The sequence below is a fragment of the Platalea leucorodia genome, assembly GCF_965183815.1.
Source record: "Platalea leucorodia genome assembly, chromosome: 3".
NCBI classification, from domain to species: domain Eukaryota; kingdom Metazoa; phylum Chordata; class Aves; order Pelecaniformes; family Threskiornithidae; genus Platalea; species Platalea leucorodia.
Window position 1 is genome coordinate 45,533,493 of NC_138825.1, and position 23,815 is coordinate 45,557,307.

Sequence of the window (23,815 nt, forward strand, 5' to 3'; positions counted from 1 at the left end):
ATATGATGTCATGCTCAGCATATAAACTAGGGGAAAAGCTGGCTGGGGCACCGCTGCTCAGGAACTGGCTGGGCATTGGTCAGCAGGTGGTGAGCAATTGCATTGTGCATCACTTGTTTTGTATATTCTTTTATCATCATCATTATTATTATTTTCCCTTTCTTTTCTGTCCTATTAAATTGTCTTTATTTCAACCCACAAGTTATAACTTCACACCCCCCCCCCGAGTCTCTCCCCCATCCCACTGGGGAGGAGTGAGCAGACGGCTGTGTGGTGTTCAGCTGCCTGCCGAGTTAAACCACAACAGTGTTTGGTGCAGTACTACTCTTCTCAACAAAAGTATCAGAGAGAAATACAACTCAAAAGATAATAACTTTAAGTGGAAAATGACAGCATTCTTTCATGCCACCGCCTGACACCGGATCTTGCTAACTCTGCCTGGATACATTATGTATGAGTAAAGCAGACATTATCAACCCAAGGGAACCGTCAGACCCTTCCAGCACAGTCTACATGAAAGCACGTGTTGCTCACCACCAAAAAGGGACCTACTGCGTGTGAGACAAGGGTGGCAGGACTCCAGGTGAGGCACATACTCCGTTCCAGGGCTAGTAAACATGCCTTTAGAAAGGACATGCTCTCTGCAGGAAGAGCTTGGGTTCTCCAGGCACTCACCTGGCAAAGCTTTCCCACTTACCCTCCAAGAGCAAATTTTTCAAAACCTAGCTGTAAGCTACATAGCTCCTGTCCATTGAGAAACTCTTTTTTGTGGTGACATGCTAAACCTTCAGCCTGACATCAAGTTCACGTGGGCTGGACCTGTGCTCCCACAGAGCCCTGACAACTTCAGTCATGTTTTTTGAAGCAACATGTCATTAAAGACTTCATGCCCTCCGTGTGCTCCACACGGTGCTCAAGGCAGGAGTAACAACTAAATATGTGAGTGCATTCAGCAGACAGAGGTCTGCTAAACCTCTGTGGCAAAGCATTCAGGCTTTACTTCTATCCAAGATGATAGTCAAGAGATATGTGTGCATTTCTGGGTTTGCTGTTTGGGGTTTTTGTTGTCCTTGGTTTTTAAAATTAACAGCACTTTTTTTGTAAACCTGAAGTCTTTATACTAGAAATTGGTTCCTCTTAGTGCTATCCTGGATTTGAGACCCTATAAGGGTTAAACTGCAATCAAACCAAGATCCATCTGGTGTTGGGATTTTTTTCCCCCCACAGACCTCTCAATAACAGCACATTTCTAGAAATACCTATCCAAAACATGAACATCACATCTTTAGATCTGCCTCTAGCAAACATTTAGCATAAGTAAAGAAACCTGTATCTTGTTTCAACAGTTATTTTCCCTGTTATCTCAGATTCATTTTTCAATGGAAAAAAAAAAAAAAAAAAAAGGAAAATGACAGAAGTCTGCTGAATAAAACCCAAGCAACAGGTCAAGAGCAAGGTGAGACTTCCTGAGGGCTCCTCTGAGAATTCAGCCAGGAAATTTCCAATTATTCTTTTATTGGTTTACCTGCCTGCTAGGCAACAGATGGTCAAAAATCTGTACCAAAATAGGGGCCCCCACCAACAGACTACTTTATTATGGGTGTTTCCTGATAGAGCAAACTCTCTAAGACTCAGAAACTTACATCTGATAAAAGAGAAATAAGAATGAGCTTTATTAGGAGAGTTTTACCTGTAGTCCTCAGAAACATTAGAAAACAAGATGAGGTTTTGTACTGGTCTTCTGTTAAGGTTTCTGCACTGTTATGTTTAGCAAGACGTGTGCAGCAGCATTCCCACAATAATGGATTTTTTTAAAGCGAAAATCACAAAGATTAACATGCAATCAAAGAAACAGGTTCATTAAAAACCTTTTTAAGAACTACAACATCAACTTCAAGGTATTGAAAGGGGTACAAGCCTTTCTGCAGCTCTTCCTGGGATTCATATCCTTAAATATTCAAAGTAGGAAAAAAAATCTTAACATGGAATATGTTTGGCAGAGAGACCAGGAAAGAGAAAATTATGTTATCGACTTGATTTAGCCAGTAGCTTCTCCATGATAGTGATGATGATCTCCATGATTAACATTTCTCATGTTAATTTGGTAAAAAACACAGTAAGACTTCCACCTTGACTGCAGCATAAAGGTCATACGTCTTACGCAACAGTAATACTTCCAGATTTTGTCAGTAGATGCAGCAGTCTGCACCTATGGAAAAACTTACTTTAGCAGCCAAGACACATTTAGCATCTAACTGGCAGTGAAGCTGAAGGGATACATGCTTTCTGAAGAGACTGGCAGAAGATGGAGCTTTTTCTTTCCAGAAAAGGTCTGGAACCATGGTTTTATTTCATGCTGCAACTTTCTCTTTCCCCACCTCCTCTAATCTTCCTGTAACAGGTTTTAAAGTTCTATGAATTCCTTCAGCCTTCCACCACTTGAAGGACCTTGTTTATGCACGGTGTACCATGGGGATGTGCCAGCTGCCACTGCTGAGCCCAGCACCTGTGCAGTATGGTACTCCGCTTGAAGCCTGGTGCAGTTTACTGGGAAGAGGTTTCTAAAAATGGACAATTTGCACCTGTTACCATCTCAAATGCACCTTGGGATGTGTCAAAAGCTTTGAATGCGTTGCAGTGGCACTTACTGCAGTGCTTTTGTCACGTACCCAGTTAGTGAAGAATACCTATCTAGTCTTGCTAAGTTACCATTTCTTGCACTGAAATGAGACACAGTTGTTCTTCCTACCATCTCGGAATAAAAAGAAACAACCAGCTGAGAATTAGTATGCTTCCCACCTCCACTTCTGAAACAAAAATTGCTTTATTGCACCATCGGAAAGAACAGAGCATGAAAACAGCGAATGAAACTGGTATTGTGGGCAGTAAGGAATTATCACACAACATTAAAACATTAGGCCAGTTCATGCTGTGGAGTTAAAATCAAATCTGTAAGCAGCATCTTCGCATTAAAATGCAACCTCACATGGAAGAAAGTGTTATCTACTAGATACAGCAGGGGAATAGGAATTTATACTTCTAATCTTGTTATTGATTTAACATGTGGAACTCAGGGAAGTTACTAGCATCAGCTCCCTTGTTCAGCAGAGGAAGACACATAGTTCTTACCTATCTTTGTAAGGTACTTCAATATTTCATACATAAATCAATCAGACATCATAATGCATTTGCATATAAATAAATACTATTTCTGTCTTCTGTTTTAATTAGCCGTTTCTCAGAAACATGAAGACTTCAACAGCACATAAAGCAAAACAGAAGCAAATCAATTTAACACAAATAGCAAAAATCACTAAAGCAGCTAACAAAATCACACAGAACTCAAGTGCATCAGTCTCCACTTTTACATGCGGCATATTCCATCTGGAATATTAATCTCTAACTTAAAAATAATAATTAAGAGAAATTAAGAGAAATTAAGAGACAATATTTACACAGGGGCCAAAGTGAGATACTTTTTCAGATGAGATGGCTTATTCTAAACTCTAAATCACAAGCCTAAATATGGTGCTTGATGGTACTCTGAATATAGCCTAGCTGAATATACTCACAGTTTCACGCTCAAAATAGAACATTAATTTGCAAGGCCCAATGGGGAAATACTTCAACTCTTGTGAGAACTAGCTCACTGAACCATAAGCAATTTTATAGATACACTAGTCCTATTGAATCATTCACATGTTTAGGACATCCCGCATAGCAAACACTAATTGTGGGAACCATAAATTTGATGAGTTACACTGGAATCAGGATACCCACGATAATCACAGCTTTATGTTCTACCAATAAATAAAGGGAAAGGAAAAGAACAGCATTGTAGTTGCACATACTATTTCTGTCCACGAGAGGATGAAATGTAGATGGTTTTGCTTTTCTAGAAGAAGTTATTTAGAAATAAATAGTGATGTAGCATTTAGAAAGGCAAACTACAGATACAAGACATTTAGCCAGCCCTGCAAAGATACAGACAGAACAACTAAGATGCTGTCTGGTTTTCAAACACTGTATTGTCTGTTTAGATTAATGACAATTCATTTTAAAATTGTGAACCTCTCTTCACTTTGTTAGAGAAACGTCTCTTGGTGGGATATTTGATGTTTCCAGAAATTCTTACAACTACAGGATGATTTCCCTAGTGAAAACAGATCATTCTAACCTCTCGGGGACAAAATAAGATAGCCCTGAATATAATGAAAGCAGGCAACATTAAATCAATAGGACAATTCACCAAAAATACTCCAACTGCCCTATCACAGTTCTGGGCTCACCAGGTCAGTCAAAGACCGTCAACGCTGACCAATGATTTTGAGTCCCATTTCCTTAAATCCCATTATGTTAAGGTAGCACACGTATCAGAAACACTTAGCAATCACTCAGGCTAAATCATAGTAAGGTTTCTCATGTTCAGCACCCTCCTGCCAGTGCTTGCCTTTGCGAACTGTGGCCAACATGAAAAAGGCTGGATTGATGCAACCTGTGACTCTCTAAGGAAAGCGGGATGCTCTAAGTGGCATCTCTCAGAGCTCAATATAAAGAGAGGGGGAACGTAAAATGGTTAACAATTCCAAAATAAAGGCCTAGCATAGAAGAGCCTGGGCAGCAACGTGTAAATTGATAGTTAACGCATCTTCTCAAGGGAGGAATTTCTTTGCAAGTGTCTGGCCCTATGAACACATCCAGTTTCTTGTAACTGTCAATGATCAGAATTTGTAAACTAGTTACAGTAACTAAACACAACAGTATGACTGCATTACTTCCTTACTAGTTTCAAAGATGATGCAATTTATCACATAACACTAGTTACCCAGTGGGAAAAAATAAAGTTCCCCTTGAGATGCGTGTACCTGAGGTATACCAGATAGAAATATTTTAGTGGTGGCATCTCTATTAACAAAGAGGAGTCCTATTAAGTTCTTTCAGCTTTGCTAGCTGTCATTTTAATCCTGCTTGAAATAACGCTCCTTTACAAGGGGCAGACAGCAATTGTCAGATACATTATCATTACATTACATTATCAGATACATTACATTATCATTACGGGTTGCCAGCTCCTTTCTTACATCTGTTGTTTATTTGACCGTGCATTTTTGATTCTTTCCATGCTTTCACCAAGTTGTTATATGAAATGTCTAATCTAGTCCCAGAGTTACTGCTGAGAAAGGAGATCCTTTTCTCTATGTGGGTCTACCCCATCTTGCATTGGTTGTAGTTTGCCCGATTGCAATAACTCAGAGCAAACTAATCCAGCAGAAAGTGAACACTTTCCTTCTAGTCTGATAAACTGACTTGGCTTACTGTTGTGGGCCAGTAGGCAACAGTCCTAGCACAGGGAATAAGGTTGGACCATCGCGTGGGAATCAGGAGTCCAAGACATGGCAGAGCTGATAGGTAGGCTCAGCCCATTTTGGTTTACATCACCCTGAGCAAACATTTTACTAGGTATACGGAGAGGCAACCAGCGTGCCAAAGCAGAGCAAATGCTGCCTTCTTCCCACAAAGGCCACTCCCACCTTTGTAAGTTATGTGGGCTGTATTAACTGATGCTTAGTTTGTTTTCTACGCAGAGCATACAACCAAACAACTTCTTAGAAGGGAGTGGCAATATTTCTGGAGTCTCCACTGAAAGAAAGATACACAAATGTGTATTGCACACTTTGATATGGCTTCTCTAAGTCCCTATTCAAGTAGCTGCCATTTCCTCTAATATTACTGAGCAGAAAAACTATTACTTAAAGGAAGTGAAAAAAGAATATCCAATGCAAGAAGATGAAAGCATGCTGAAGTGCATCCACAGGATGGGAAATCAGCTCGCTGTATGGGAATGCAGCCTAGCAGCTGCAGCGGAGAACTGCAAGACAAGAATCACAGGCTCCTATTCTCAACCATTCTAATGGCTCTTAGATGATCTTTCACGACTGTTTTTTTCCTCTTTGTCTTAGTTCATCCTTTTGCAAAATACATACAGAAATATCACTCTGATCTCACAAGATGCAGAACATAATAGAAGTGCTCTAACCAGTAAAGCAGTTCCTGGTATGTGCATGCTTCAGGATCTACTGATAAAAGGTGGTTCAGAAATGTGAAAGATTATTGCTATCTTCCTCATGGCATCTAAAGACATGGAATAATGCAAAGCTGAAACCTGGAACTCAAACTTCTGTTTGAGACGTTGAGAGAGTTTCTATCTTTTGCTTTGGTTGAGATTCATGGTTAATAATAACTTCTAGTGTAAATGACATTTTCCTCGAAGGCACATACAAAATTCTGTCAGGTGACAATTACCCCCGGGAGAGCATGACCTGAACATTCAGCTGGCTTCACTTAGTATAAATAGCTGCACTAAAAGATATGACTGAAAGATAAAGATTTATCTTTGCACTGTAGATAGGCAGAATGTAAATGCATAATAACTCCAATAATGAACTAAGGCAGGAGTTTGTCCTTAGATTTACTCTTTTCTTATCAACATGAATTGCTGATTCATGCAATGCAACATCATGTGGTGTTCAAGGTTCTTTGCTTGCCCAACTGGAGTTGCAGCAGTGGACAAGAAGCCAGGTTGGGGTCCTGGATTTCTCGACAGACATGCAAATGCACATAGGTAAATTAAATAACCTCTTACGCTCACGTAAGAGAGCTTCATTGCCAACTATTAACCATTCAAATGATTTACAGCATTTTGCATTCATTTCTTTGCATCCCTCTTGCAGTTTACAGTAGCTAGGACTTTCAAATAGTAACACAATGATATGTCTTTGAGCCTTTGTCATTTTTGCTATACTGCTGAGTCAGCATTCCAATACTAAATAAAAAAATATAGCCATGACAATAAGTAACAAGACATGCTCTGAAGTGTTTAAAATTTAATTGCCCATTAGTAAATCATACAGCCTAGAGCATCCAAAACTCTAAAAGAGATGGAAGTTCTCCAGTTTGCTTTAGGGCTTTCTCATTTCCTTTAGGCTGTATTCTTCAAAGGGAAAGGTCTATGCCATTCTTGTACAGCATGTAGTTGGGTAAATAGCTACTTAAATAATATACAGAGAAGAGAGTTCGTGGCTTCTCACATTAATTTTAATTACAACAAGCAATTTTTAGGGCTCTTTTTCCCCTTTTATGAAGTGAGATGTATAGGATTGTACAATGAAGTCCCCAAGAGTTAAACATCCAAGCTATTTAATTTTTTAGCAGATCTCTGAACACGTTGCTACTTTCTGAACACACGGGTTTTTTTTTCACTACAGCTTTCTTTAAAGCCACGTATAGTATGATCCCAGCCTATTGAGGAGGAGATGAAATCACAATCTTTGCTTTGCCTTTGCATTTGTTGACTCTGAAGTTCTTGTAAACAAAGGAGTATACCTACTCCAGCTTGCCTCTGGACTTTGGCACTGCTACTGCATGTTGCAATGTCTCAGCCTGCCAATCACATTTTAAAAGCTCGACTGAGCAAAATGTGTTCGTAGTGTGCCATGTAGGTTTAAAATAACAAAGTAAATAAAAGACCAAGTGTCACGTAAGAGACAACTCAGTACAGGCTTTAAAATAAAAACATGCGTAAGCCCCATTCCAGCCAGTGCTGCCACCATTTGAGGTCTTCTGAAGGGTCGCTTTTGCCTCTTAACACTGAGAAATCTTCTCACATAATAATAATAAATAAATATATATAAATATAAATAATTATAGTTTTACTATGTATTTAACCCTTGTGCGTAACAAAAAGGGATAATAACTTTCTGAAACAACAGTCAATTTTACAGTCCTTGTGAGCTGGCTGCCTCCTTTTTCCTTGATGCAGGAGACCCTTTCCCTGCAATTCTGTATTTAGCTTAGCTTCAGGATACTCATGTGTCACTTTTAGGCACATTACTACATAAAGGAAGATGCAAAAGCAGACGTGCACTTGTGACAGAATTCCCAGCAGGCTTAGTAGTTCTATAATTTTCTGTAGGGCAGACTATTTTTCTTTCCCCAACACATCATGTGTTCATACTTCTAGTCTCACTGCATGTTTCTATACGAAAAGCCTGGTATACAGCTTTTACCAACATTGCAGGAAACGCACTGAAGCAAATGTGTAACTTACTTACTATTTTAATGGCATATAGTCATATCAACTAAAGGCAGTGCCTTTACTGTAAACATTGAATGAAGAATATTTAACCTCTAAATAAAATATTTTCAGTGAAGTTGGGAAAAGAATTCCTTTTACAGTCATTTCAGCATACTACAACTAGCATTATCATACAGCCAGTACAACACAGAAACTAATTTCCAAAATCTAAGTGCTGCCTGAAGTTAATTTTGAAGCTAGATTCATCTATCATTAGAATTAAGCTTCTGCTTATTAAAAAAAAAAAAAAAAAAAAGTAAAGAATGGTACAATGTATGTCTTAACCCTATCATTTCAATATCTAATTCTGGTTGGTCGTGCTCCCCCGCCTTAAACCAACTCATACTTCTACTCATAGAAGCCATTTGTGAAGTAGCTACTGTTGAAGAATTTAAGGTTATTTAGCTGATTCAATTTAAACAGTCTTTAAATGAAAGACACAGAAAGAGGTACTCAGATACTACATGTAGGATGAAATTCAGAAGTACATTTTAACCTTTTTGTTTTAGCTTCTGGAGTTATTCTTAAACTTCTTCAGAAAACACATTCAGTGTGTGGAACATGAAGTGCACAAGGAGCAAGAGAGATTACAAAACACCATTCTCGTGGTACCAGTTCTCTCAAAAGCTGCGTTTGCAATGCTATTAAATTATGCTTGAAAACATTCTGTATAGAAGTTCTGGTTACTCCAGAAATTTTCACTTTGTAGTAGAGGACAGCAAAAAGATACAGAAAGCCTCTACTCCCTGTTAGCATAACAACAGTTTGGTCTCACAATTTTCAGGAGAAAGACGGAAAACTGCTGTTAAAGTTTCTACTGGTAAATAGTATGCAACTTTGTCAGAGGGCACAGCCTCACTTTCTCACACACAAGCAGTGGTACTCAGAAGACTACTGGGTTGGCTTGTTCCGCTGGCAAAACCTGTTTCCCCGCCAAACCTCCTCCCTCAGCTGCTGCCAGGGAATACTGCCTAACATCTCCCTGCTTCCGCATCTGCATCCCCCCAGTTCCTTAAAGATGCTGTGATACCTTCTGAAGCTGCTTAAGCTACTGGCACAGAATCCGTTTCGAGTACTACGGAAATACCTAGGAAGCACCCGTTAGTAAACATTTGGGGTCTGGTGACAGCTGGTGTACCACTTCGATTCATATCTGCTTTTCCTGCAAGGAAGTTTACATACTCATTTTCAGAGATGAATATGTATCTTTTTCTTTCCAGGGGAGAAAAAATCCATATGTTCTTGCAAAAGCCACTCCAATACTTTTCTGAAGCACAGCCACCTGAAAAGCTTTGCTCCATTCATTCCTTAACACACCACTGTTTTGCCCTCATAAGAAACACAATCTGTTTAAGGTTTCAGCTAGGTTCTCAAGTGAGAAAGTGAACTGACACATTTCTCCTAGGGTCTCTGGGTCACCATCAGTAACTACTCCAGGACTTGGGTTGAATTTTGTACAAATATACAATAACCTTCAAGCAGCTGAGGTCAGATCCAGAGAGACAGTAGGAATTTAGGTAGCTAACTCCCGAGAAACTTTTTATTGCTATTCTTTAATGCTGAAGGCATCAAAACTCTCGTAGGTATTGTAATTTTTCTCACATTGCTAGAATTCCACTTCTGCATGTGCCAAGAAATATCCTGGTCTTCCTATGGTTTAGCAGCTTGTGGCCTACTTTATAATTAACCTGGAGCAGCAGCTAAAGTAGACATTTCTCCATAGATGATGATGTTCTTCTATCCAAAAAACCCATAGGTTATTAAAATCACGGTGCAGTGGGCCAAAGTGAAACAAAGAAAGAACAAAAAAACAGCCATAAATGAAAACAGGAGAAACTACAGTTTTGAAAGAAGACTTATTTTAAATTATATTCACATAAAAGTGAAAATCCTACTCAGCAACGGTCAGGAACTGCAAGATTTTATTCTCGCTCTGAAAGCATACATAACTTTTAGCTTAGGATTTGATTTGGACATGTCAGTAGAATGGTAATAAAAACTCCAGTTTTGCAAAAGGATTACAAATAGAAACTTTTAATGAAAGGCAATTTTTCTGAGAGATTACTTTTCCTTTCAATTAAGATGTAAATATCACAGAACAAAATAAAGCCAAACAGAGTAATAATTAGAAATAACAATAGAGTAACAGGATGCCATGTAATCTGTCTATGACAAACAGCAAATAATTTTAACATAGTTAAATCAGGAAAACCCAGAGAAATAGCAAAGTTAACATTTACAAAAAATGAGTCAATTAATAAGCCCAGGGCAGAACACCATTAACTCAGTCCTGATGCAGTTACACTCTGTGTATCATACTAAGTTCAATGGACTGGTTTTGTGATTTTTTTATTTCAGCAGAGGAAGAATGACCCTAGACCTGACATGGAAGGACTACAGAGGCAGCAGTTGCAGTCCTTCACCTGTGGAGAGCTGCTGGGCTGGCTCCACATCACTGGGAATTTAGCAAGGCAGGTGGAACAGTGGGACACACAAGCGAGGACAGAGCTTGCAAGAGAGACACTCCATCCATCAGCGGCCAGCACTGCTCCAAACAATAATACAGTCATGCTACTCCATGGCTTCTCCGATTTCTGCCAGAAGATGGTTTTTACTAGTCATTGGCCCGTAAAGCATAAACATTGGATTAGAGTTACTCTTGCCACCCTTCGTTTCAGCAAGCAGAAGCAGGAGTTTGGCACAGCTGATTACCGTACTCACACAAAAAACAAGGAACTGCCACCCTGCCTGGAACACAAGACAGGACAGACCCAGATTTCCTCTCTGCTACTGCCTACTTCAGTAGAGAAAACAAGAACTTTGTCCCTTTGTCCTGGACACACAAGAGATAATGCCACTGCTCTGTTGGCTGTAACTGTCATCTCTGGGAACTAAAGAGTGGATTGCGTCCTGAAGCATGGAGCCTCATATCCTTCCCAAAAAGTTTATTATCATTAATTTTGACAAATACAGGTATTTTGGAGATGTTCATACAAGAGACTTTTGGTGGGTTTCTGGTTTATTTTTTTTTTTTCTTTTAAATTTGTTAAAGTCGCTTTTTTCTGGTTTTAAATTTGATTTTTTTTTAATTTTATTTTGTTAAATGTTCCCATGTCTTTGTGTTGTAAGACAAGGAGACCAGAAGTATCCAATCTACTTTCTCAGTACTAGTCTATACATATTCATCTTACCTCCTCTTACAGCTTCCCTAGTTGGTAGCCTTTTTGTCTCCTCTTCCTAAAGACAGCTAGAAAACCTTAGTTCACATCCTTGTCCTGAGAATGGCATTAAGCAGAATTCAATTGAAACCTCCCACGTCCCAGCCTCTTAACCCTGGGGCCAGACTAGAATATGGCAGCAGCAAGTCTGGAGCTGTTCTACGGTGTATAAAATACAGGAATTTTCCCCGAGAGGAAAGCAGACACACAGGCAGACAGAATGACTCTTTCACTTTGTGTTTATAGTACTTAATCTGAGAGGTGGGACGCCTGGTTCCAGGACAGTCTACTGATCTATCTGGAAGGGGAGAGCCTCCAGGAGAGTAGCTGTGACTACCCTGTCCCACAGCACCCTGTAGCATTCAACCACTCTCTCTCTCTCCAAGTAAAGCAGGGAAAATAATGTGGTTTCTCACATCCTAAGTCAGTGCCCAAACAGTTGGCCTATTGAATGTAATCCTTCTCCTCTGGCATCTTTCTCAACCTACCTCTTAATTTCCTTTGCTTTTCTTAGAAGCACTCCAGTATAAAAACCACTCTGTTGCAGAGCGCAGCACAATCTCACTTTGTCTCCCACATCATCCCCAGCAAATTACCTTTTCCTGTAGATCTGGTTGCTAAGTAACAAACAACTCTTAAAAGAGAAACAAAGTTCCTTCCCGAAGTTTGACATAGCCACCCTGGTGAACAGCTGCAGTTTACCACACGTATGTAAATGATCCATGAGTGCTACAGTCGGAGCAGTAGTACAATGAAACTTCAGTTTTTTGCTGGAGTCAGAGGTGACTACTAGCAAGACTGATCTGAGTTTAAACCATCACAAGGTCTGTATGTTTTCATACAAGATGAACCTTATGACAGGTCTCCAGACACACACCTGGTAAGAATTATGAAATGTATTTATTCAGTGTGTGTTAATGAGCTAATACAGGCATCCTCAGGGACACAGACCACATATTCTGATGCCAGCAAAATAAAACATGCATTTTACATTAAATTCAAGTATGGGACAAAAAAATCTGCTTTCCCTAAAGCCTCTGTGAACTATCCTCTTTCTAATTAAGTTAAATTCACATTCTTCCATAAGGTATGAAAGACCCAAGTAGCCTCTTCCACCCGAGGGCTCTATTGTAAGAGCCTACGAATCTTACAGTGAAGCGTTACAAAGACATCATGATGCTTTTGTGGCACTCCCTAATCTTCCATGGATTGCTTAAGATCTGTACTGCACACTAAATATGCAAGGGACGTTGGGTCTGTTCCTCTGATGGAGCAGAAAAGCGAGAAAGACCACTTCTTGACAGAAGAACATGGAGAAAATGATGGAGACTGACAGGTTTCTCTCTCCTGGTCTCTTCATATGGACTGCACCTTCTTTTGCAATACATCCACTGACTCCAGCACAATCTCCCAGTCTGTTATCTTTCATAAGTAAAGGTATAGTTTAGTTTCTCTTGCAAATCATCAGTAGCAAGGCTTACGAGAATCAGACCTAACAGAGAATGCCCTTACAAATCAAACTGTATATGCATTAATATTAACTCCTCACGCTGCTTTCCAGTAAGACTCATATAAGCTATTTAACTGGAATGCAAAACTTTCCCTGAAAGCCATGTTGTTTCTTTACTAGTCCTTCAACCAGACAGTTTCAAGGTAACAGCCACTGTCAGCATTTAGCTACAACTACTGCATAGATGTTCCTTACTCTCTTCAGGATACAGCAAGCTGTACTGAATCCAGTACATCATGGATTTTGGGTATTATTCCTTGCAATGTAGCATAATACACCCATCCTCAGTGCCAACACTGAAACCAGTACAGGCTAAATCATAGAATCGTTTAGGTTGGAAAAGACCCTTAAGATCATCAAGTCCAACAATTAACCTAGCACTGCCAAGTCCACCACTAAACCATGTCCCTAAGTGCCACATCTACATGTCTTTTAAATACCTCCAGGGATGGGGACTCAACCACTTCCCCGGGCAGCCTGTTCCAATGCCTGACTACCCTTTTGGTGAAGAAATGTTTCCTAATATCCAATCTAAACCTTCCCTGGTGCAACTTGAGGCAGTTTCCTTTTGTTCCATCACTTGCTACTTGGCAGAAGAGACCGACCCCCACCTCGCTACAGCCTCCTTTCAGGTAATTGCAGAGTGATAAGGTCTCCCCTCAGCCTCCTTTTCTCCAGGCTAAACCACCCCAGTTCTCTCAGCTGCTCCTCATAAAACTTGTGCTCTAGACCCTTCACCAGCTTTGTTGCCCTTCTTTGGACGTGCTCCAGCACCTCAACGTCCTTCTTGTAGTGAGGGGCCCAAAACTGAACCCAGTACTCGAGGTGCGGCCTCACCAGTGCCGAGTACAGGGGCACTATCACCTCCCTGGTCCTGCTGGCCATGCTATTCCTGATACAAACCAGGATGCTGTTGGCCTTCTTGGCCACCTGGGCACACTGCTGGCTCATGCTCAGCCAGCTGTCAACCAACATCCCCATTTTGCAAATTCTGGAGAAGATGCTGATATGCACTAACCACCTTGCAGACAACCACATTACAGGCTTTAGAAGCAGTTGAATACTAACAGCCCTCTCCTCGCTTCTCTTACTGTCTTGACTCCTATGTCTCAGACAAGAGTCCAGCCTGATCGTAACAAAAAAAAAAAAAAAAAAAAAAAAAAAAAAAAGAAAAATGTATATTGCCATCATAGAAGATGCAACTTCTCCTCACCCTTCCTCTGCAAATCCCTAGATCAGGACAAGGCTATCCTAGCGTTCTTGTGATGTATACCTTGCCAACTCTATCACAACAGAGAAGGATCCAAAGAAGCTCTTTTTCAGCATCCCTCTGGTATCCAACTGTTAAGTGAAACTGACAGTCATGTTTGTGATGAAAGCAAACATACTCAAAGCTGGACAGTCAGAATAAGACTTATGGTCCTTTTGCATAAAATGCTGTGGGATATCCTTACACTGAGAAGACCCTTTCTAAAAGCAAACACAAAAATACAGGCCCTATGTTCCTAAATTGGCATATCCTTTCCTTCCCTACCTGTTTTCCCTCAACAAACAGAAGCCACTTTACTCTTCATATCTTGCAATACAACCAATATCAATTTCTTTTTTTACTCCATTGTGCTTACAATTCGTGTAGTACAGTATTCCCTTATTACCCCAGTATGGGATAAGATCTTAGAGCCTAACAGAATGCCAAGAACAGTGAAAACACACTACCTGGGAGAGTGAGCACAAAAAATTACTTCATTTTTATTGTTAGAAATAAAACACGTATTTGCACAGATGGTCCCACGACAAAGCCAACCAGAAACAACTGCTTCAGCAAGATCATTCATGACATCCAGCACCGAGACAAGCGATGACCGTAGATGTGCATAAGGTCATAATTACAGAGTTTCCAAGGCAGATGCTATTTAAATGCATGCAATTGTATATTCTTAGTGTTTATGTTGTCAATGATTAATGACTAAATTGCTTCCTCTTGCACACTGCTCATATGGCATTCTGCATGGCTGCTTAAGTTGCATAGGGAGGAATAAAGTTGTTAGGAGAGAAACCTGCTGCCACTCACTGGTATAATCTGCTGAAACCTCACCCCCAGTCCACTTCATTGCCCTTTGTTTGCCCGTCCTTCAGGCAGCTTGTGACAGTCCTGTGACAGTCCATGTGTGCAGCAATATAAATTGCCTTCAAGTAACAATTTGCCCTACTGTGTTTATTCTGCAAACTCCCTCCATTTAAGAATTTTTCCAAATTCTTAACTAGCTTTATCATATTCTTCAAGGATTTTTCTCTAGTTAGTAAGAAGCCAAAGAATATAATAAGGATGGGAGGGAACAAGAAGTGGAGCTGGGGATGCTAAAATTAAACACTTTCCTTATATAGAAAACTAAAAGGCTGTGAAATAAGCCTTGTCCTCTGTACGAGGGGTAGGTGTGCATTTATTTACACGATGAATGGCAAATTCAGTCAGCTGAATATAAGGAACATCCCAGTGCTCCCCGCAGGTTCATTTCACTTATCCCAGCACAGAAGCAACCCTCAGCTGGTAGCATCAGTACCAGGGTTCTCTTTTCTCCATTTGTCCTTACTGTACTCGGCAAAGAGAGCGCGTTTCAGGTGTACAGTTTGTAATAATACAGCATTTTTTGAATGTTCAGACACTTCCAAACAGCTGTTTGAGACGACCAGGCAGGTTTTGCTTCTTGCTTGTCTTTCATTTTAATGATCATTTCAAAAGACTTGAAAGATTCCTTGTACAGGTACAAAGTAAATTGGGGGGGGGGCGAAAAACGCCCCTCACCAGAAATCTGTGTGCCTTCGGAAGAATTTGGACAAGTGTTGGACATACTATAGTGGTCTGGATTTATACTTGTCTACTTGTACAAATTCTTATTTATGTTAAATAGGAAGCAAGTAAAGCTGAAGGCCACTGCATAAGACAAGAAACTGATTTTCTTAAAAGGGGCCCAACCCACAGGACTACTGGACACAGAAGGAAGTAGCAGCATTTGATGCCTGGTCTACTATGTCAATGATGACTAGATGAACTTCAGTTTCTGAAATTCACAGAAATAATGATAACGCATGCATTTTGGACCTCTGCATCTTCTAAGCATATGTCATTTAAGTGGAGTTTTCTAAAAGGTTTTCATGCCTTGCCCTTAAGCAGATGTGCAGCGGGAAAGAGGTATCTGTGCCTGAACTGTACCACCAAATCCAAACATCCTGTAGCTATGTCTTAGCAGGCAGTACTAAAGTGTTACCAACTCAGTCCCATCCCCACTGTCCTGATTGTGAACATTTTTTGATTGATTCATCTCCGAAATCAATGCTGCCAGATTTAAAAATAATAAACTGCAGGGACTGTGGATTAGATTTTTGTCTGATCAAAAAAAATGAAAAGTTACACACACTACACTGTATAAGAACAAATAGAAAAGCAGAACCTTTTTTAATATCCTTTTTTCTGAAAATGTAAGTTACTATTGTATAGAAAAAATAACTTGAATATAAAAATAGCTCTCGGACAAAATAATTTACATTTTATAGTACCAGAAAGTGTAATGGAAACACACATCATAAGGTCAATTAAGTGCTTTACAGTTTTACTGGAAAAAAAAAATTTAAGTGCTGAAGTACTATCACAATTCATCGTTTTTTCTCCAATGTTTTTACTATATGTTGATTAAAGCTTAGATATTTATTCACTGCAAGCATTTAATTGTCACAAGCATGTCACCTTCTCTCTTCTTACAAGCTCTAACTCTAGTTATTTAGATGAGTGGGGAGATGTTATGGGGATACCCATAACCCTATTTTACTTTCAAAAAAAAAAAAAAACAACAACCAACCAACCAAACCAAAACAACTCCTTATAACAAGCAGACAACCCGATCTGTATACTCAATGACAACTATTTTTAGGACAAGCATTCCCTCTTTGAAATCAGTCAGGAAGCACCAAAATAAGATCAGGTAAGTAAATTATTAAGTGTCGTTATTGATATCAGCTGATTATATTTCCCATAATAGAAAGAGTGCTCACTTGGGGGAGAGGAGGGGAAGAAAAAAAAAAAAATGGAAAAGCATTGCATCTTTTATAGTGGTATCAGTGTACTGCCAAGCCTCAAAGCCCTCTGGCTGGACTAATTTTGGGGCGATTTTTTTTTAAAGCTTTTCTTATTCGATAAGCTTTTGTTATTCATTTCAGTGAGCCACATTCAAATCACCACAGCCCAGCTTCCCAGCACAAATGCCTGCACTCATCCTTTACAAGAAGGCTGCCCACTACAATCTTGTGTGAAACACGACTGCTGTAAAAATAAGCGCTCGTAAAAACTACGGCCAAAATGCCAATGAAAATTTCTATTTGGAAGGAAGTAAGCATTATCTTTTAGTCTTTCACATGCAAATATTAAACCCAAACTGATGGTAAAATATGAAACTGAAATTTAACTTCGTTATTATACCCAGCTTCGCAGTTTCCCCCCCCCATTCAGACTGAAAGAAATGCAAAGGAGACGCCCCTGAAAGCGTCTAAAAGTTCAAAGAAAGCGATGGGCACCTGGGTGGATTTTCAAAAGCACCCAAAATTTTCAAGGGGGGGGGGGGGGGGGGAGGGAAGAGTTGGCCATCTGGCTCTTAACAGGGTGGGTTGAAAATACGGGTGATGCGCCTCACATAAAATATTCCTCTCACACAAGAGAGTTTGGCAAGTAACGATTCCTCCCGCAGCCCAACCGCCGCCGCCCCCCCCCCCCCCCTCACGTCCAGGGCCGCGGGGCCGGTGCGGGGCCGGCCGGCCCCGCACCGGCCCCGCGGCCCTGGACGTGAGGGGGGGGGGGGGGGGGCAGGCCCCAGGCCCGGCTGCCCCCGGGCTGCGGGGGAAAGCGGCCCCACGCCAACCCCTCCACCTCCGCGGCGGCCCTGAGGAGGGGTCCGGGCCTCCCCGGAAGGCCTCCGGCGGCGGGTGGGCCGCCGTTCCCTTACCCGTGGTGGAGAGGACGGTGCTGGCGAAGAAGAGGGAAGAGGTGAAGTCCCAGTTCCAGTTGCCCGAGGCGTTGCTGAGCACCGAGACGCCGTAGTTGCTGGCCTCCAGCACCCGCATCAGGAACTGCTCCAGCTGCTGCTCCGAGAGGCAGGCGTGCTCCTCCAGGAAGCGCTGCTTCAGCTTGCTCAGCTCCTGGCGCAGCAGGTCCTCGTAGGGCAGCTCCACCGAGGAGAAGACCACGGCGCCGAACACCAGGTAGAGCAGGTAACCCAGCACCAAGAGGGCGAAGCACCAAGCGGAGCGGTGCTGCTCCACCAGCCGCACACAGGAACTGCCCGCCAGCGACTGCAGCATCTTCCCGAACCGGGGCCGGCTGCGCCCCGGGCCGGGCCGCCGAGGGGGAGCGGGGCTTGCGGGGGGGAGCGCGGCCGGTGCGGCCGCCGCCTGCCCTCCCTGCGGCCGCTGACTTTGAAGGCGCGGAGCGGCGGTGATGTGGCGCTCACGTGGCCGCGCGGCGCAGGTACCGCGGCTGAGGGGCGGCCTGCTGCCGCCGCCGGCCGCCCGGCCCCGCCGCCCGGCCCCGCCGCCTCGCCCGCCCTCCGCCGGCACCGGCGCTCGCTCTCCTCCCCTCTCTTGGCACCGAGTAGCGCGGGGCGGCGGCAGGGGCCCCAGCGAACGGCCGGGGAGGCCGGCCCAGGGCCCCCCGTCTCTGCGGCGGGGCGGCCTGCGGCCGGGCGCCTGGCGGGGACTTCTTCCCCTTGTCATACAAAAGTGTCTGCAGGTTTCCTCGCCTCGTTGCAGCCCCCCTCCCCGCCCCCCCTGTGAAAGAGAAACCCCCAAAACAGCAATTCCTTCCACTGTTGGGGTTTTTTTTTGCTTTCTTTCATATTTCGAAAGGCGCTGGGCGAAGCAGTAGACGGTAACGCCAGAGACGGAGCAGTGTGAAGCGGGAGGCTGAATTTCAGCTCGGGGATGCGATGCGTTCAAGGAGAAACCCTGATGGCAGGTGTTAATGTCCTCCCTCAGGTCCACTGGGACCGAAGTTCAAAATGGGGCCAGTGGGGGTGCAGTTTGAACCAGGTAACCTCCAGAAGCCCCATCCGAGCTGAATGAGTCTTCACTTCTGTGCTGCGCTCCTGGAGATACTTACTGTTTAATGGTGTGAAGCACCCGGCTCGTGCTCAGAGCCGCATCCACGACGAATACAAATGCACTGTCCAGCCAGCTCGCAGCGTGGTCCAAACCAGTGGTCTTCTCAAGTTTCACTTCAAATGCTTCTTTCTTCATCCATCTCAAACTCTGGCCCGCATTCATACACTTAATCCGCAAAGAAGTTCCCCACCACATGAAAAGGAGCAGTAAAAATTGTAGCTTCCCAAAGTGTCCCTTCAGGTGACTAAAGGCAGCTTCTGGAGGAGATTCCCGGGTCGCATCCTGCAGGGCTCTGCCGCTTCCCTCTCACGGCTCAGCTGATGGCAACTTGTACAGTCACAGAAACAAAGTAGTAGCTTGTAAATTAGACACTTACTGGGGCTGAGCCAGTGAGTTTGGACAGAGTATCTAAAATCCAGCATCTTATCTTAAGCTGTGAGGTGCCCCTCTAAGCTGTAAGAACTAAAATGGGAAAAGAATACAAAAATGAAAGGCATGAAACAATTTTTTGTGCTAGAAACTTAAAATGATGTGTCAACATTTCCTTTTATACAAAAGATACACTGGGCTGTGGGATGAATCTGGCCTGGCAGAACGGCTTATCCAGTTCCTGGCCCATTCCCCCCTGCCAGCTACAGCTGAGTTGTTCCAGGGGCTTAAACCCCCCCCGCCCCTCGTTGGATGATCAAAATGAAAATGTGTTCATGCATGCAAAAAGCAGCTGCTTGAATGCATGGTGAAATAGCACACTTGGGGGATGTGGTAGGTGCATACCTGACAGGTCCAGCCAGCAGACTCTTGATGCCGTGCTAGGAGTGCACATGTGTTGTGGCCTACCGATGTGCGTCTATCATGTGCGTGCATGTGCACCTTTTGCATGCACATTTGATCATACAGCTGGGGAGGGGGCACCGTGGGCACTTGGGTGTTTTGGTAGGAAGGTAAACTTTTCCCCCACAGCTGAACTCCTGAACTGTTGCAAGGTAAATGGTTCCAAAGTGCCTTTTTCATGTATATAAATTGTAGCACCGGTCAGAGGTACAACATAATTATTAGGGGAGAGGTTTGAAATGAGCAACTGAAGAAAATCTATGCTGTATATCCAGAAGTTAATTGGCAGAAGGACAGACAAAGGCAGAGATGTCGTGTCCCTACACCACCACTTCAGCACCTTTCATCAGCATCAGTGTATCTTTAAAATGTTTTTTTTTCTGCTGTAAACCAGCAATGTGTAGGAAAAAGGCAATCTAAATCAATAGCAATGACAATTAATAATGGATACTGCCTGAAAGAATGTAGTGCAGACATGCTTTTGAAGGGAGTGTTCCAAACATGTTTTATTGCATCGCACTAAGACATCGTGGATTTAAGCATCGTTACAGAAAAAGAAGTCAAGGATACCAATTTGGTATGCTTGGCTAACTCCATCCAATTACTTAATCACTTGTCCCCTCAAATTCCAAATGACTGAGTATCTCCATCTATAATAGAAAAGCCATTTAAAACAATATATGTGACATACTGGGCTCCATTTGATCAAGTGTACTCTGTTTGCCAGATACAAGAGGTTTCCTAATACGATCTAATTTATGGCAACATCTGGTAGGTACAGTTGCATTCGTAATAGGGAATGGGCCTGTCTTCTCTATAAAACAATATTTCCCAACCTTCAAGCCAAATATTTGTTAGAAAATATTTGCCTAAGAACACACCTCTCTTCAGTGGTGATAGGAAACGGTGGCTGGGTAGCTGAACAGTTTGATTTACTGGCCTCCTTTAGTTTTCCATTTTTATGAATCACTTGTTCTCCATTTTTAGAAGTCTCTCACACTTGGAGGCTTGCTGGGCTAGAGAGAAAAGGAGGACTTTCTGCTGAACAGAACCTGCGCTGCTCTTACAACTTGATTTTTCCCCCACAGGTTTTCAGAGGCGTGGGCTGAGGGTACAACGGCAGAGGAGCACAGCTGTGTCACCAAAGCGTTCACGTTCTTGCTTCCAAAGCAAATGTCTGGACAGTCTGAGTTTCAGCCACCGTTGTTTATGTTCATGTTTTAACTCAAAGCCCTTAACATACCTGATAATTTAACTACAGATTTCATTGGGATAGATGTGCAGAAAGGTGTCATAATGTTCAGTTTTCTGACTTCAAGTGATCGTATTTACCATGATAATATTATATGTGAATGCAATTATGTCATTCCAGTTTCATTCCAGAGCATGCTACGTCCATTTTCACATTGTCTTGCTAGTCAAGGATCAAGCTAGTCACAGGTTCAGTGTGCAGGCTGTTACAGAACAGTCTTTTTCCAGCAGAAGTTTCATTCTACTGTGATCATCCCTCTTAATAAAACATGAATCCAGTTAATAAAGCATACCACACCATCACATCACTCATCCACTAGCTACGCTCAGTGATGACTGGGCTCCTTACTGCTAGAGAAGTCCATCTGCTAGCTGGGAGAAGAAACCCACTATTGGTAGATACCGATGCTCTCTATCACACCAAACTTCTCTGAGGTACAGAAAATTCAAGTACAAGCTGCCTGTCTACAAGGGTAGAAGAGAAGACAGACACTCTAATTTACCCACAGAACTGAGACAGAAATCATGTTTGTGTCCTGGGGTGCTAGAAAACCATAGAGAAAGTTAGTAGTCTCTCTGCCTCTGCTGCTTGGGGAGATAGGACAACTCCCCTGTCACATCACTGGGTTAGCAGCTTTAGCATTGTCCAGAGGCTGAGAAAATCCGCTCTTGTACATAAGAAATGTAAGGCACTCTCATTGGTGTGTGAATCACATTTTCTGTTAGGAGAGATGAAACTGAAATAAAGAGGTTTTGTGTTAACGGCAGCCTATTTTTATCTGAGCTTTTTGGTTAACTAAAAAAAATCTTTTATTACTGACACGTTTCCAGTGAAATGCTGAAGTGCTTCAAACACTGGAAGACAAGGAGATGGTGGTAGGCTGGAGGGAGATGACAGCCTGGTGGCAGGCAGTGACCAGACAGGATGACCACTCTACTCTAGTCTTACGTCCAGTGAATGTAAATGATATTAGACAAAAATACTAGCTTTGGTGAAAAGCAAGAATAGTTCCCAAGAATGCTCCAGTGCCCAGAGACTGGCCTATGCTGAACGGCATATGGCAAAGAGGAGATTTGATGCTGGGGCTTTGCTGCTTTCATCACTGAGCTCTAGGCCCTGAGGGGGATGAGTCTGGGGAAAGGGAAATACCCACGTTTGGCACTGTTACTAATATCAAGACTATAAAATACTTTCAAGACTATAAAATACTTTCATCACTGAAAAAAAATAACTGGAAGTGACTCAAATACACAGCGTTTCAAGTTGACTGAAAGGTATTTTTTTTCAAAAGAGCTAGCCTTGTGGCAAAATCACAAACAAAATCCTCCATTTTGACATCAGTCTTAGAAGAAAATGTCCTTCCTCTCCAAAGAAGTATAAATAATTACACTGAAGAACCTTAAGTTCTGAGAAGCAGGGTAAATAAAATCAGTTACTAGGCAATACTCATCCTGCCGAACCTGTTCTGCTCTGGCATACCTACAGCATAAGCTCACAGTATGGTGAACAGAGGAGGTGGTGATGGTGGGGAAGAGTGGGATGAACCAGGACACTGTGGGAGCCAGTAAACAGTTCTGTGCGGAGAACATGGAATAATATCAAAGCTGTGTCACCCTGACAGCTGAATATTGAATAGCGATAGGAAACCAATTTGTCCTTCAGGGTTTTTCTTTGGGTTTGGCATGAGTGGAAAGTCAGTGGTTATAGCAAGTCTAAGTCTGACTGATCTGTCCTAAATTATCAGTACGTGAAGAAAGATAGCCATAAATGTAAGATTCTCTGAATTCACTTGCATTAAGGATTCTGCCACATTTAACTGTTCCCATGAATATTTTTTTTAATGAAACTGAGAAGAAGTAGAATCCTTCATAATTTGCTGTATCTGTTAAATGAAGGCTGGAACATAATACATTTCCTGATGTAGAAGAAAATGTATCCCAACAATTGTTTCTGAACACACAATTTGGGGGCTTTTGCAAAAGTTAATATAAGGTCGTCTCGTGGCTCTGATTGAATGTCGTGCCCCCATGGGCAGGCAGAATGTGGAGTTATAAGAATCACATCCTCAGAGGCAGCAACACAAACACAGTTAAGTTGAGAAGCAGTCAGATGGGTTGCCATGTGTTCTGTTTCGGATGGGTGAGGTGTTCTATTTTGGCTAAAGGGAATCATCTAGATTTGGGTCAATAATATGAATCTTATAAAAATTGAAACAACACAGCCTGACTTTATAGGAAAAAGTAATCTTTGAAGAGGGGATTCATTCCCATCTTAATGTGGCAGGAGGATGGAGATGTGATAAGAGAGTACAGACATATTTAGGTCTTTAAAGTTTATCACCAAGCAAGCTGGTGACAGTAGAAATATTGCCATGGGAGAAACAGAGTCAGCAAAGTCTGTGTCCGTGCCATTTCCAATATCCTGCCTGGCTGCATTCTACTTGAGAGGGAGGCGAGAAGGCTTGAGATTTAGTGGCTTCCTCCAAAAAAATCATTTTATGCCGTTAACTTAATGGTGCAACACTGTCCACAAAGGTTAAGACCACTGATCTGTGATAGCAAAAGAATGAATGTACCTGGTTTGGGGGCTATATTTAGGGGAAGGTTTACGTCACGGAGTAGTAGTATTTAGAATCAAGAAAGTTTGTATGCATGGTCAGGCACAATTTCTTTCTCGAGTGAGTCATGCCTTGTTCAGCATAAATGTAATTTTCCTTAGCCTTGCAA

The 23,815-nt window shown here is 42.2% G+C and overlaps 1 protein-coding gene across 1 annotated transcript in view; it reads right to left on the reverse strand.

Annotated features, from left to right (window-relative positions):
* Positions 1 to 18,208, reverse strand: part of KCNK1 (potassium two pore domain channel subfamily K member 1) — a gene marked incomplete at both ends in the record, with an annotated part of 34,332 nt that extends 16,124 nt beyond the window's left edge. The window contains one exon of the mRNA XM_082308035.1: positions 17,854 to 18,208. Coding sequence (XP_082164161.1) covers positions 17,854 to 18,208 — 355 coding nt within the window. The remainder of the gene's footprint in view (positions 1 to 17,853) is intronic.
* Positions 18,209 to 23,815: the final 5,607 nt, after the last annotated feature.